The 15,512-nt window shown below is 51.5% G+C and overlaps 1 protein-coding gene across 1 annotated transcript in view; it reads left to right on the top strand.

Annotated features, from left to right (window-relative positions):
- Positions 1-15,512, top strand: part of EPHX2 (epoxide hydrolase 2) — a 109,994-nt gene that overhangs the window by 88,713 nt on the left and 5,769 nt on the right. The window contains exons 14-18 of the mRNA XM_084624749.1: positions 1,922-1,967; positions 4,745-4,847; positions 5,254-5,323; positions 8,297-8,377; positions 8,921-8,979. Of these exons, the coding sequence (XP_084480875.1) occupies positions 1,922-1,967; positions 4,745-4,847; positions 5,254-5,323; positions 8,297-8,377; positions 8,921-8,979 (359 nt within the window). The remainder of the gene's footprint in view (positions 1-1,921; positions 1,968-4,744; positions 4,848-5,253; positions 5,324-8,296; positions 8,378-8,920; positions 8,980-15,512) is intronic.

Genomic DNA, 15,512 nt, shown 5'->3' with positions numbered 1-15,512 from the left:
TGCAGACTCAACCAAGGCACTGGTGTCTGCCTTACCTCCATTTCACGTTTGGAAGACCATGTTCTCACTAGTAAGGGCTTGGGATGTACTTTAAGGAAACATGCTTCAATTCTGTCCCATGCTTTTGTGGCTGGGGGTGGACTCGGTGGAGGGCGCAGGGCCTTGAGCATATGGCACAGCCTGAACACTCTCCAGGGGTTACATCAAGTCTCTTAATCTCCTTCTCGGAGCACAATACAAATAACTTCATTAACCTAGAACAGAGGCAGTAAATATTTATCAGCAGCTTCAGGGCAAAAACCCTTGATAGAGCTTTATAATTTAAACAAAATTGAAGTCTGGAAGGCAGAAAGATTCATAGTTAAGGCTTATTTTTTAATCCGGCTCACTTGCTAACTCACTGTCGGTTGCTCTTTGCCATCACTAACTCAGGGATAATGAGATTTACCTGATATACAGTGTAAATCCAGGGGGGTCGAAGGGGGAGCCACATGCTTGAAGCAGGGACATATGGCCCATTGCTGCCGTTCTTTGGCTTGGCTTCCAGGCCTTTGCAGAGCCAATGGAGTAACAGTCCGTCCTGTGAAAGTCCAGGGAGTGAGATCAGCCTGGGAATTGAACCAACTCTTTTGCATGCCACTGGGGCATCGGGGTTCAGGCATCAAGTAATGACTGTTTTCTGTCCCAGCGGAGAGTGAGTGTGCTCCAACAGCAGCATGGGGCGCTCGGGGCCCGCTCGCAAATTACTGGGATCCTCCTTCGCCCCAAACGCAGCATCTCGTGCTGCTTGGGGCTGGCTGGGTTAGAGCTTTCTGCAATGTCTGCTCCAAGCCGGGCAAGCAAAGCTCTGGGTAGGACTGTGCATGGTCTGGATAGGACTGGGCCAGGTCCTAAAATCCAAGCAGCCTCATTACAAAGAGCACCAGCCTCCGTGTGCGCGGATCAAATCCAGCGCTGCTTTGGTCTGTTGGCTCCTGGCTTCGGAAGGCCCCAGCAAGCCCCTTCCCCGGTGGCTCTGGTGGCTGTGCTTGGTAGCAGAGCACAGGGGAGGCCCAGTGCTGCTGTGGGCCACAAAAGCACCTTCATATGGAGCTTTGGGGAACCATTTCACAGCCTGGCCTGTCACTTCCCTGCAGCTGCCCTGCAACGCCAACCTGTCACGGTGGAGTTAACCAATAATGGTACGTTTCCAGGCTCGTTAGCTTCCTGTCCAGGTGCAGCCCTCGTAGGAGATGGAGCCAACAGCTTTAACGAGGAGCAATGCTGCATAACCTGGCCTCTGCGTGGGGCAGACGGAGTCATGGAATCACTGGGGAAAAGAGCTGTTGGGATTTTTCTGCCCTAGTAAATGTCAAGACAAGCTGGATAGGGCTCCATATTTAATGTCAGCATGCCAGGGGGCGGAGCATCCTCCCTGTGGCCCCGCCCACTCCCAGCATGGCTCCTGTGCTCACGTAAGTGTCTCAGTCTGGCCTGTAGAACTGTAGGAGCCAGAGATGTGGGGTCAGAGTCCTGAGGTAGGATTGTTCCTACAGCACGGTCCCTAGGGCCAGTATGAAACATACCAGCACTGGGGTGCCCCACCCCTCCCCATGGAGTCTGTTCCACCGGCAGATCCGTCTTGCTGTCCCCGGAGCTTTTCCCAACTTTTGTGAATTTCACCCCATTGCTCTGTAGCCTCTTGGGTCACTTCAACTATTATGGCCCTGTTCTCGTTGCCCCCCGCCCCTTCTCCCTCCCCTGACCCTCGCACCTTGATTACTGCTCAGCCAAGCTATGCACGTAGCTTTTTTAAATCCAACCCCATACATCAATCCCTGGCGCCGCATAATTGTTCCCAAGGCTTTTCTCCGAGTTCCCCTCTGGCCGGCTGCCCTGGGAGTTAATTATCTCCTGTTAATTAGAGCCACTTCTCTTGCAGGACCAACTGCCTGTTCCACTCAACTTCACCAATGTCCGGGAGCAAGGTAAGGGTACGAAATGGGCCGGGTGGGAAGGAATTTGTTGTCCCGTTCCCCAGTTATCTCCCAGTCTTGTTGTTAGTGGCGGAGGCGGAATTCTCTCATCAACAAAGTTTCAAACGCTTGCCAGAGGGGGGTACTGCCAAGCTGTTCCCAGGGCTCCCTCCCCTCCTCTCCAAGCATAGAATCATAGAATATCAGGGTTGGAAGGGACCTCAGGAGGTCATCTAGTCCAATCCCCTGCTCAAAGCAGGACTGATCCCCAACTAAATCATCCCAGCCAGGGCTTTGTCCAGCCTGACCTTAGAAACTTCTAAGGAAGGAGATTCTACCACCTCCCTAGGTAACGCATTCCAGTGTTTCACCACCCTCCTAGTGAAAAAGTTTTTCCTAATATCCAACCTAAACCTCCCCCACTGCAACTTGAGACCATTACTCCTTGTCCTGTCCTCTTCTACCACTGAGAATAGTCTAGAACCATCCTCTCTGGAACCACCTCTCAGGTAGTTGAAAGCAGCTATCAAATCCCCCCTCATTCTTCTCTTCTGCAGACTAAACAATCCCAGTTCCCTCAGCCTCTCCTCATAAGTCATGTGTTCCAGTCCCCTAATCATTTTTGTTGCCCTTTGCTGGACTCTCTCCAATTTATCCACGTCCTTCTTGTAGCGTGGGGTCCAAAACTGGACACAGTACTCCAGATGAGGCCTCACCAATGTCGAATAGAGGGGAACGATCACGTCCCTCGATCTGCTCGCTATGCCCCTACTTATACATCCCAAAATGCCATTGGCCTTCTTGGCAACAAGGGCACGCTGTTGACTCATATCCAGCTTCTCATCCACTGTCACCCCTAGGTCCTTTTCCGCAGAACTGCTGCCTAGCCATTCGGTCCCTAGTCTGTAGCGGTGCATTGGGTTCTTCCCTCCTAAGTGCAGGACCCTGCACTTATCCTTATTGAACCTCATCAGATTTCTTTTGGCCCAATCCTCCAATTTGTCTAGGTCCCTCTGTATCCTATCCCTGCCCTCCAGCGTATCTACCACTCCTCCTAGTTTAGTATCATCCGCAAATTTGCTGAGAGTGCAATCCACACCATCCTCCAGATCATTTATGAATGGACCCGACTTCACAAGGAACCCTACAATAACAAAGGATTGGTTTGCTTGCAAGGGCTGGGCTACGCTCGCAGGTATGTTATTGTAGAGTTGTTCATTGGACGAAAGAAAGTCCAGGGACACGACAGAAGGGGATGGAGGAGAGAGAGAAGGTGTACGGAGGAGTGGATAGAAAGAAGCGTTGAATTGTCCCATAATAGTCCATATTGTCCCATAATTGTGCAACCCTACAATAACACCCCAGCGTGTGCAGCCCAAGGCTTGGGAGAAACCCTGCAGTAACAAACCGGCCTGTGTGCCTCCAGGGAGGAGAGAGGCTGGTATTAAGAAAGAAATCGCTTTTCTTTGCAAGCTGCTCTGGGTAGATCATGCACTAGGCGAGGGTGGGAGTAGTGAAATCTATGAACCAATCTGAGAAACACCCTTCATCCTGTCCCCTTAATTAAAAGCTGGGCAGCAGCAGGGAGGCCTTGGCCAGGGGGATTGAGTGGAGCGGCTGAATGATAACCAGAGCCCCTGAAGGCAACGCTTTGAAACTCCTATCTCCCTTCTTGGGTTTCTTCCCTTTCTTGCAAATCCACTTACGCAGCGCTTTCTAATCAAATCACCCACCAATGCACGCTGCAGAAGGGCGCTATAAATAGCAGCAGCGATAAGCATTCATTACGCAGCTCCAGCTGGAGGCACGTGCCCAGAAACGGGGCTCCTGCAAAAACCTGCAGGAGAGCTGGAGGGGTGGCCTATGCAGAGGGCTGCAGGGTTCTACTCCGGGCACTGAGGGCCGGTCCAAAGGAGAAAGATGCCCTGGTAGGACTTGAAGTTGGCTTTGAAACCAGCCTAGAGCGAACCTCTGTGTGGATTTCAGTGTGAACAGCTAATCTGGGTTTAGCTGAAACCTGTTCTCAAGCCATGCAAGCGAAACTGAAATAAAGGAGTCTCACACCAAAAGAAACGAGACTCGCAGCGAACGAGGAGTGTGGGCCCGCCTTTTGGACCAGTTTAACCGTATTGGTTTAACGTCACACTGTGAGTTCTACCGGTGCCGTGTTCTCACCTAGACATGCCAGGGCTGCATGTGAGGCTCACGTGACCCCCGGTATGGATACATTCTGTGAAAGCAGAGTGGTAGGTGCAGTGAGTTTGTCGGGCGTGTTAGGCGCTGCTGTTACAAACTAGAGAACCCTTTGCCAGCTGGCACCACTGGGCCTCTGTCCCACTGCCCCTGTAGCCGTTGGGCCGAACATCACGAGCTCTGGTGCATAAAGTCGAGGCACCTAAATCCACGTTTAAGTGCCTAAATAAGCGGTGTTGCGGTCACAGGCGCTGAGCACCCTCCGTGGGAGCTGCAGCTGCCACGCGCCTCTGGAGAGGAGGCCGCTCCTATAGCTGTTTAAATGAGGAGCCTGAACTCCTGGGCCGGCAGGAAACTCACATGCCATCCACCCGTCACCACAGGGCTCCCTGTCTCGGCCTAAATCCCATTCACAGAGCGTCACCCGGCTTTACAACTCGGCACAGACAGAGAGGGTGGGTGCAGGGAGTCTGCAGAGGCACTCTGCAAGCCCTTAGTCCTTTGTTGGAGCCACGGCCTCGGGATCATTTGCAGTTGATCCTGCCCATGACGGTGCCTAGCAGATGTTCTCACCCTCTCTCTCTTTCTCTCTGCAGGAGGGCTTCTGGCTGGCAAGCCAGAAGACCCACCTCCAAGCCAGATCCTACAGGGAGCAGATCTCCAGTACTTCATCCAGCAGTATAAAAAGTCTGGCTTCAGGTAAAAGCTAAGCTAAAGAACGAAGCAAGAGTCTGGCGCTGGCGAGAGGGAGGTAACTTCGGCTCTGCCTGGGATGTTCCCAGGGAAGTTGTTGTAAGGCCCTCGGCTGTTTCATTTGCAAACAAACCGCTCTGTCCCCTGCCTGGGGCTCCTGAGAATCTCCCCACTGCGTGGAGGCCTTGCACGTGTTCCCAAGTGGATCCTAAGATGAACCACCATAGAAAGCCCAGCAAAGAGGGCTGTGGGGGGTCTGCCCTGGGGTCGCAAGGAAATACCAACTCAGCCAAAATCTCGGCCTGCCGATTCAGCTGCACCTCCCCAAGGAATGCAGCAACCGAGAACGTCTCGGGGATCCCTACTAATGGTTTTAGTCCCTCCCACCTTTCTCTCTCTGTCTCACCCTTAGGAGACCACTGAACTGGTACCGGAACATGCAAGCCAATTGGCAGTGGAGTGTCTCTGCAAAAGACAGGAAGGTGAGAGCGGATCCTAGTGCTGCTGTCCCTCGGCAGCTGCCTCTGGGCTCTGATCTCGGAGCAGGGGCCGGAGCTGGGTTCGCATTCTCCATCCCGGACCCTGGGCCACTCGCAGATGAGGAACCGTGCTGGGAGCAGCCCGCGGTGCCTTCGTTACCTGGAGCAGAATTAACAGTAGTGTCGGAGAAAAAAACCAGAGTTCTCACTCTCGGGTTGGGTGCAGCAAATCGGATACACGTTATTACCTCAAGCAATTGCACAGAGGGAGAGAGTGCACTCGGACACAGGGTTTCCCCCACCTAGGCAGGTGTCTACAAGAAAACAATTAGAGCAAGTGTTTATACCTTTATTACAGACAATAATAAGCAACAACTGCATATTGTTTATACATATTCCTTCATGATCTCTTATTTTTCTTACCGTTTCTCTTACAGTCTGCATTCTATTCTTATCTAATACAAGGTCACAACAGCCTCTTTCACAGTTGTTTTCCACTCGCTTTGCGCTATCCCCGCTGCTACAAATCTCACGTTATTAAAGCTAGAGTTAGCCTGACTCCTGCTCAATAGAGAGACCTGCATCCAAATTCCCTTTATCTACTTCCACAATAGCTTGGTAACAGGCGCTAGGCTCATCTGTCTATCCTCCTCTAGGCTTGCAGGCACATTGGGATCCGGCATCTGGAATGTCTGTGTTCTCTGCCAGAGGCAAAGTGTTGGCAAAGGGCAGGGTGCCCTTCGTGGTACCCCCATGTGGGAGCCTGACCTGGGGATCCTGTGGGTCTGTGGGTCATCCCGCAGTTGGGACTGAGACACACCCATCCCCACTCAGTACATCCCATGGAGTGAACTGGCAACTGGTTCCTTCTCAGCCTCTAGGAGCATTGTGCCTATTCCCCCAGGGGCTCCTTTCCACGCAAGAAAGGAAAAGTTTCCAGAGGGTGAGAATATGGGGCTGTGGAGGGCTGAAATCCCTGTCACCTGGTCAAAACACCCGGAGTCAACCATCCTCCACTGGCCAGGAGCGGGACGGGGTGCTGCAGTAGGTTATGGACTTAGGGCCAGATTTGTAAAGGTACTGCGATGCCTGCTTTAGGTACCTAAATACCTTTAAGAATCTGCCTGACCACCCCAGCAGGATTTGAACACAGTCCCAGAATTTGCTTTCAGCAGTTGCCAAACTGCCCTGCCGCAGTGCCCGGTGTTGTTCTGCCCCTTCTTGCTTTCCCTTATTCTCCACGCCGGAACTTGGGGTCAGCCTGGCTGTGCTCGGAAGAACAGGAGTTGGCACTCATGCAGCCCTCTTCCTCCGGAAATCTCAAAATGCTTTACAGAGCTGGGGAAACTGAGGCACAGAGAAGTGAGGTGGCATGACAAGGTCTCACAGCAGTTCTGTACTCTAACCACTCAGCGAGGCTGCCTTCGCAAGAGGGCAGTACCAGCCACCCAAAGGGCACTGAGCGGTTAACCAACTGGCTGGAGCAGTGAATGCGCCGGCATGCGCCGGCTCTGTGACCTCGCTTCCTTTTCAGTCTCAACAAATATAAACGACAACTCTTGAGTTCATGGGTGGCCTCTAGCCTAGGGCACTTCCTCCACTGCAGATCAGCTGAGGCATTGATTGGCTGGGTCGTGATTTATATTAGACAGTGGTCATGTCCCAGCCGTTCTCCCTCGCCCCCAGGGCAGTGTGTGACAGCATGTCCCTCTGGGGTTCTGGTCTTGCTTGCATTGTCCCTGCCCTGCTCTCTTTGGGTCAGCAGCTACCCTGGGGAATTCAGAGAAGAGGGACAGAAAAGGGTCATTAGAGCCCAGCTACTCCCTCTGTCCAGCTGTTTTCTCAGGGCTGGTTGACGCGGGAGGTCAGGCTGGTTGGTCAGCGTGGTCTCAGATCGAGGAATGATCGTTTGGGGCCAGTGCAGAATTGCTCTCTACAGTCTGTCTGCTGGTGCTCTGGCTGGGATGGCCACAGGGCTTGGATGGGCATAAATTGTCCTAACTGGGGCAGTTCAAAAGGGCTCCTTGTACCTCCGGATGGGCGAGCATCCCCGAGTGATTTCCTGTACAGTAGAGCAGAAATACCTGCCAAGGTCGCAAAGCTTTGGGGCTTCAGCCTGTAGCTCTCCCTCAGGGGCGGTGGGTATCAAAGCCTCTCCTAACCCATGCTGCAGCCCCACCCACACTCCCCCTCTCCCCTGAAGCCAGTGAGGGCTCAGATCCAGCTGGTGGCCTGGAGCTCGGGGCTTCGAGCAGCCAGTGGCCTGGGGGTCGGGGCGGGTGGGCCAGGGCTCCTCCATCCGCAGGGGTGGGGGCGGTTGGGGCTCTCATAGGTGGGGGGGGGGCAGGGCCTTGGGAGGTGGTGGGGGGGCAGAGGACTAGCCTCCCCGAAGGGGGGTGGTTCACGCGCCGCCCATGCTCTCCATACACCGGATAACTGGATTGAAATTCAAGTGTGGTTATCTGCAAAGGAGCAATTGCAACAAGCCCTGGGGCTCCCCTTCTGCAGGTGTTTCATGCGCACCATTGTGCGTGGCCTTTGGGCAGCGCATCATCACCTGGGGAGGGAGGCAGGCAGGCAGCAGAGTGGGACAGCCAGGTGGCAGGGCTGCCACTTCTCCAGACTCACTGCCGTGTGGCAGCCCCTGGCTCTCCCAGCTCCTGTCCCTGCCGTGGCTTGTAAAGGCCTGTTGGTCTGAGAGCAATCCACTCTCCCTAGCCGTGTTCCCCGTCCTTGCAGATCTGGGCTCCTAAGGTGGTGCAGGAGGCCACGCAGTGAGCCGGGCAGCTGCCAGGTAACCACAGTTCTTGTCCCCTGCCCACCGCACTCCCCTGGAGTCCAGGCGAGTCTGCCCCACTCCACACTGCTGGTAGTGGCTATTGATCGCTACCCCGCTGGGGAAGGAGATGGTTTACAGAGCGGACGATTTGATCTGGGGGCGTCTCGTTTCCTAGCCCTGTCTTGATCCCCCTGCAGATCCTGGTTCCAGCTTTGATGGTTACTGCTGGGAAGGACTTTGTTCTCCATCCTAAGCTGAGTAAAGGCATGGAGGAGTGGGTAAGTGATCACCCTTATCCACCCTGATAAGACGCTGCCTGATGGCGTCCTGGTTCCCCGGCGGCCAGGGATCTCCAGTGTCGTTGGGCTGACGTCGGTTCCCTCAGACTCCGTCCCAGTTGAATGCATCCTTCGTAAGTGGCTCATGCTTCACGTGTGAAGCAACTGTGGGGAGTTCCCAGAAGCAGGAGGGCCTTGAACCAAAGCCTGCAGCTTCCTTGACTAACGAGCTGCATAAATCCCGTAAGCTGTGCCAGCTGAGAAGGGCGATCAGACCTCATACTTCAGGCCACATGCAGGGGTCAGGCCGAAATGCTCTTCGAGCTAGGTATAGCACCACACACCAGGGCCAGGGAGTTGACCTTCCTCTCAGGCGTCAGGAATTGGCCACCGCTGGGGTCATAGTGCCAGGCTCGATGGGGCTGATCCCATACGGCCGGTCCTAAGCAGCAACCTGTTCTAAAAGCCTTTGTACCTTTGAGGGGCACGGCAGCCTCTCTGGAGCGAAACCGTGTCTCATTGTTCTTCTGCACCTCTGTCCAGATTCCCCAGCTGACCCGGGGCCACATTGAAGAGTGCGGACACTGGATTCAGATGGAAAGGTACCTCATGCACAGCGGGGGCGGGTTGGCGAGCGGTTAAAGACCCGCTGGGGGCCTGAATGTAAGCGCTGCTTGGAAGCCAGCTCTCGCTCCAGTGACCTTGCACAGAGCGAGCTTTCGGCAAGTCTAAATAGGTGTGGTGAGGGAGTGGGGCGCCGTGGCTGGTGTTTGCTAAAGGCTCGGATGGGTCTGGTGACTGAGAACGCTCGCAGCCCTGCAAGCGGAGCTAGTAAGGGCAGTCAGCTCTTGTGGTCTGATCCGTGAACTGATTTGCCCACAGGGATCATCACGGATTATTGCCCCTGCACCCCCGGCTCGATGATGAAGCCTTGTGCAATTAGCTAAATGAATTAGTGACAAGTATGAGCCTATGCTGGAGGGACCAGACCAAATGGGTCATGGCAGATCACTGTGTATTTGGCTCTGATTTTCAGTGGGCTGAGCGCCCCCAGCTCCCATTGACTTCAGAGGGAGCCAGGGTGGCTCAGCACCTCCATGAATTAGGCCTGTGCATATGGCAGCATTACCGCCCGGGGCCACAACACAGCTCCTGACTTTGCCGCGAGCCTTCGTCTTCATCCCATGGCCCAGCACAAGAATTCGGAGAGGCTACCCCCACCGAGCCAGCTGCTGCGGCACTTAGGCAAAATCCCCCGGTGAGGTCAGTGGAGGTTCTGCCTGCATGGGGACTGTTGGATTTGACCCCAAATGCACGTCCCGCCCACCAGCTCACGAGAGCGTTCATTACCGCCCCGGTCGTGCCGCATGGGGAGCTCCCCTGGGCTGCAGGGCAAGTCTTCAGTGACATCAGCCCAGCTGGGACCTCCGGCAGCTCGTGTGCGATCCAAGCATCCCTGCCTTACTGTGCTGCAGCTTCCAAGCTTGTCCTCTGGCAGCTTGCGATTGTGTAAAGAATGGTGCGGTGCAGCCCGCTGGGGGGGCGTGGGGTTTTTTTATGAGCTCTATTAAAGTAGCCTCATTAGCTTAGCCCATGTCCTCAGCTGGCCCTTATTTCAACACAAGTAATTATCAGCGAAAGAGAGCCAAAGATGAGCCAGGCTGGGAGGGATCGTCTCACAAGAACGGATTAGAACAGCTAAGTGTGTGCGGCTCACATACCCAGTGACGGAGAGGCAATTACCATCAGCATCTCCAGGTCACTGGAGGGGGAAGGGAATTGTGGACGGTGAGGCAAGCGGGCCTGAGCCGGAGTCATGGGGGTTCGTTAGGAAAAGGCAAAACTTAGTCAAAGTTCAACCTATACATTCTGTGGTCCTTATATGGCCCCTTTTACTGGAGTGTCTGAGTACCCCAGTCGCGAGCATTGTGAACTGGTGGGTGCTATCCGGCCCCGGGGAGTTCAGACAGTAATTGAGGTACTAATATTTATCAAAAGGACTGTGTCACTATTTAATGTATCCTGATCTACACCCAAAGTCTCTAGTTCTCTTACCTCTCTGGCAAGGCCTCAGTTTCCAGGGGAGGCTTCTGCACCGAGGGTCTAGGAGGAGTGTGAATGGCAAATTCAATTTGACTTTCGTTTAGCAATAAACCATTATACTACATTTCCCTCATGGAGTACGTTCTTATCTCTGACACGGATTCCTCCTAGTGCAGGGTGAATGCATTTGAGGGGCTACTAGTAATGCTCCTGATATTTATGTCATGGGATGTGGGCTCCTCCAAATTCTCACAAGAATAGTGTATCTTAGCTCATCCATCCTTTATCGGACTACTTCATTTCTTCACATTCTTCCTCGGTATATTTTCCATTTTAAATAGGGGCCAGAATGGCCATTTCCAGGCTTTCTTCTAGGAAATGCAAACAAGTGTGCTGTATGCAGTGGATACAGGCACCCTTTCTGAAGTTTATGCTGCTTCTCTTCCCTAGAGCCTTAGAGAACGTGGGCACTAGCTACCGAGCTATGGATTTGTACTAACACTTAGCTCTACAGTCTGGAACACTGAAATGGTCTGCAAAGATCCTTCCTCTAAGAAGTGGAAGCGTTACACTGTAAATTTAACAGCTGTAAAGAGTTCATAGACTTGGGAAGAGGGTGCATTTATTTCATTTTAATTGCACTGTCCTGATAGGGGCCAGTCTCCCAGGTGCTCTCGTATTAGAACCTGCCCCCCAAACCTAATACGTTTTCCCCAGCAGGTGCTGATCTTTTCTTCAACCCCTGCCCCTTTCTGCCCCTGTTTTTCCTTAGGTTCTGCTTCAGAGTGCATCCTTCCTCATCTTTCTCCCCCTCTTGCAAGGAACTGGGTCTGATTTATGTAGGCCCAGACACCCTCCACACACACACACACACACACACACACACACACACACACACACACACACACACACACACACACACACACACACACTGGCAGCAGTCTCTGAGAGGACTGGATAATTTGTCAGCTCCTTTTTTTCTTCTCTCCCTCCCAGCATGTGACCCTTCACTCTGTCACAAACATATTTATCTTCACACACCCCTGGGAGGGAGGGCGTGACTAGTATCTCCATTTTACAGATGGGGAAACTGAGGCACAGTGAGGTTAAGTGACTTGCCCAAGGTCACACAGGCAGTCAGAGTTGAGTTGAGCTCAAGTCTCTGCCGATCACCCTAACTGCTGGCCCATCCTTCCTCCCAAGGAGTTTGAGAAGCCATCTGCCTAGGGAAGTGGGGGGAGCACCATCACTTGGGATGTGTAAGACGTGCTAACCATATTGCTACCTCTACCGTCCCCTTCCACAAAAGCAGCGAGTTCTTTCTTCCCCTTAGCTGTTGCTGACTTTTAGCAGGACATTGCAGGTATTTGAAAGGGCCTGGCCCAAGCAAATAGAGACCCACAATGGGAGGTGGGGGCCAAAGGTGTAAATTAAAGGCTCCACCCTTTCTTTAATTTAAACCTTCATATCATTGGAAAGGAAACGACACAGCTGAGATTCCTTTACCCTTGCCCATCAGCCAGTGGGTGAAACCACCATCCCTAGGTCTCTGTCTCTTGTCTATGTAAGTCTCCATTCCGTTTCTCTCCTAGAGCTCAGCCCCACAGAAAGGATCCATCCTCCCAAATTACCCACCTACCCCTTCTTCATGCCCCAGAACCTCTGCACCTCTGAGAGAGAGCACTTCATCTTCTCCAGGGAGGCTTCTTGGAAAATAACTCCCCACTGACTGCTCATCCATGACTCCTTGAATTAAATCACGGGTCTGCCTGAATGTCAGAAAAGCTGTAAAAAAGCCGATAGACTGAAAGGCAGTTAAGTCAGCAGGCGCAATTGGACTTCTGCAAAGTGCATGTGTAATATGATAAATACTAACGGCCGATAGATAAATCTCTCTGCAGCACCACTTGAATCAGACTCGGTTTCTGCTGTTTTACAAGATAATATAAAATCTCTCGTCAACTAAATTGCAAGGCGGAATATTCTCCTGGCTTTACAGGGTACGAATGCCAGTGTTAGGAGTGCCTAGTGCAGTAAAGGTCAGAGTTGTTAGACAGTCCAAAGGCTGGAGAGAGATCAGTGCTGAATAATGTTACTTTCTATTAGCACGTATACCAGAACAGGCTCACACCTCTCTCGGCATGCACCGGCTGCCTGCAGAGTGGGTTTGTAATGGAAACTGCTCCTTGACCAGAACTAGATTGTAGCGTTTTGTACTAAAGCGTAATAATTTATATGTGAGGTTTGAGTGCCTGATCCGAAGCTACATGGAGCGCCTCCCATTGACAGGCCCAGAGAGCAGTGACGTTGCAGGAGAAGGATGTTAAGCAGAGACCACCTTGAAAAGAACCAGCAGAGGATTCGTTAGTTGCCTGCATGACTGTTGGAATGGATTGAAGAGCTTCCTCCACTTCCCTCTCCCCCAGGGCTGTTTGAATTATTTTGCCATGGGACCTAAACGCTCCTTAAATTTTGGGAGAGTTTGGATCCCATCTGATTTTCCCAGCTGGTCTCACTGGGCCTGATTTGTCTTCTGGTGTAAAGCTGGGGTAACTCCATTCAAGTCAAGGCAGTTCCACTGGGATACAGGAGAGGAGAATTGGGCCCATAAGCATTATGTGACAGTGCATCAGTAAAGAGTTACAGCATTCACCCAGCGTTTTTTTGCTTTCAAAGACTAATTAGTCTCTGCTCCCAACTCCCCGTATGATAGACATTATAATCTTCATTCCACAGATAAGGCAGCGGAAGCAAAGAGAGATTAATTGGCTTGCATCAAGCCCCACACAGGTCACTGGCAGAGGTCTAGTCATGTTAGAACTCAAGGTTTCCTGGCTCCTTCTCCTTCAGTTCTGTATGCTCGCATGCACCCATGTGGAGTATCACACCTTGGTATGGTTGTATAGTTCACAAAAGCCCAATCACTGCACTGGAACGTGATTTTTTTCAAGTGTTCAGGTTGATTGCAAAACCAAGTTTCCTCAGATAAGACAAAGTTTGAGTTCCTCGTTCAGGATGACACACCAATCCCGATGAACTTCTGAAACAAAGCTGGGTTGGAGTCATTCACTGGCCAACCAGCATCTGTACCATCTCCTTGGGTGAAAACTTGCTTCTTCCTTAGTGTTCAAATAACTCAGGAATGTCAGAATGGATGTTTTCAAAACTTAAATGGTTCCATGGCTGTTTAATGTGATTACATCTTATTTATTTTGTTTCTCTCTTGCGCTCTGGCAGAAGTTCCTCATGTTGCAAACTCATCACATGTTTGCAGTTTAGTGGCTTCTGCTTGTCTCAGTTTCAAGCTCCCAACATGTAATTCTTGGGAAATCCCTTGAAAACTGCCTTGTGTATGAACCAGACTTCACACCAACTATGCTGACTGACACCATCTGAGGATTTGGCTCTAAAAGCTGAATTAAATAGAGAACTCTAGGATGCCAGCTACATGCAAAATGCAATCTTCAGGGGATTTCCCAAGGATTCCAGACATTGTGACAAGTTGAAGCTACGAAAGCACAAATTGTTGGTGAGCTTGCAACATGAGCTTGCAAAACCAGCAATCTGTACTCTTAGTATTCCCTAAATTGGTTTTTAACTGTGTGAAAGGGCAATGCTGACCTTGCTAGATCCCAATAGAGTAGATCAAAACATCACCTCAAAAATAACATTTATTTCTTGCTCGATGCTCTATTTGTGGGCTTTGTTCTCCCCCCATGCCAGTCAGATCTGTAGAATAATCAACCAACGGAAACCCTATTCCTGGATACTTCAAACTCTACCAGATGAGGCACTGGCGAAGATAGTAGAAGGACCAGTTCTGCATTGATCAATGGTCAATATGACTTAGGAAAAGCTTTAGGTGCCGCAACTGGGGAGCTCAGGTGTTGGTGATAGACCCCAGTGTAAGGACCTGGATGTGGGGAGGGATAGCTCAGTGGTTTGAGCATTGGCCTGCTAAACCTAGGGGAGTTCAATCCTTGAGGGGGCCATTTAGGGATCTGGGGCAAAAATTGGGGATTGGTCCTGCTTTGAGCAGGGGGTTGGACTAGATGACCTCCTGAGGTCCCTTCCAACCCTATGATTCTGTCTATTCTATAGATAGATCTGGTGTCTAGTCCCAGTTCCTTGGGTGTGATTTAGGGCAAGTTTGTTAACGTACACGTGCCACAGTTGCTTCATCGGTAGAATGAAGATCAGCGTTGATGCTTAACTCGGGAGTGCTGTGAAACACTTGGGAGATCCTCAGCTGGAAGGTGCTGAACAAGTGACTGTTAATAACAGGTCTTTTCCGTCTTTAATTTCTCAGAGAAACTCTAACACCGTTCAGTCCACAAGCATTTGTTCTGAGGAGTGTTGACTCTTTGCTGAGCTAGCAGCTCTCACCATTTGTACTAGAAAGAGATTTTTTTTTTAAAATGCGATTAGAAACATGATTTAAAGGTCAAGGTTCCGTGCTGACATTTCTCTAACTGTATTAAATGCAACCTCTATTTACCACTCGGTCACTGGCCCCGCCAGCCATCCTGGAGCCAACATGCATGGACTACTGACAACAGATGTCAAAAAGCACTTGTATGAGAGAGCTACTATGTGATTGGCTAATGTGGAAGACAAGTGATCCTCTGAGCCAATCAACAAGCAGCCTTTTGATCATGGTCCAGTGAGTAATTCTGAGATACCAGCATCCGTCAGACAAAGGGGTGACATTATCTAGCACTGACAGGTTTCAGAGTTAGTCTGTATCAGCAAAAAGAACAGGAAGACTCCACAAAAGCTTATGCTTAGATAAATGTTAGTGTCTAAGGTGCCACAAGTCCTCCTGTTCTTATTATCTAGCACAGTCTCCCTCTGAGACTGGAGTCAGCAGAAGCGATGTCTGTCATCATCAGTGTCTATCACTGGAAATAAATACTTGGGGTTCACTCCATCTGGAGGCGATGCCCTGTCACTTTCCCAGTGACATTGTCTCTTGGGTGGTTCTTTTACTGACTGCTATCAAGATGTGCCCGGGACGTGGAAGATCATTCATATCCTGGGGGGAGGGGGAAAGGGCTGCTCGTTGAATTGTGGCTGTAGCAGATAATTAGAC

This window comes from Lepidochelys olivacea (assembly GCF_965140295.1).
Source record: "Lepidochelys olivacea isolate rLepOli2 genome assembly, chromosome: 3".
NCBI lineage: Eukaryota > Metazoa > Chordata > Testudines > Cheloniidae > Lepidochelys > Lepidochelys olivacea.
This window is presented reverse-complemented; position numbering and strand designations above follow the sequence as displayed.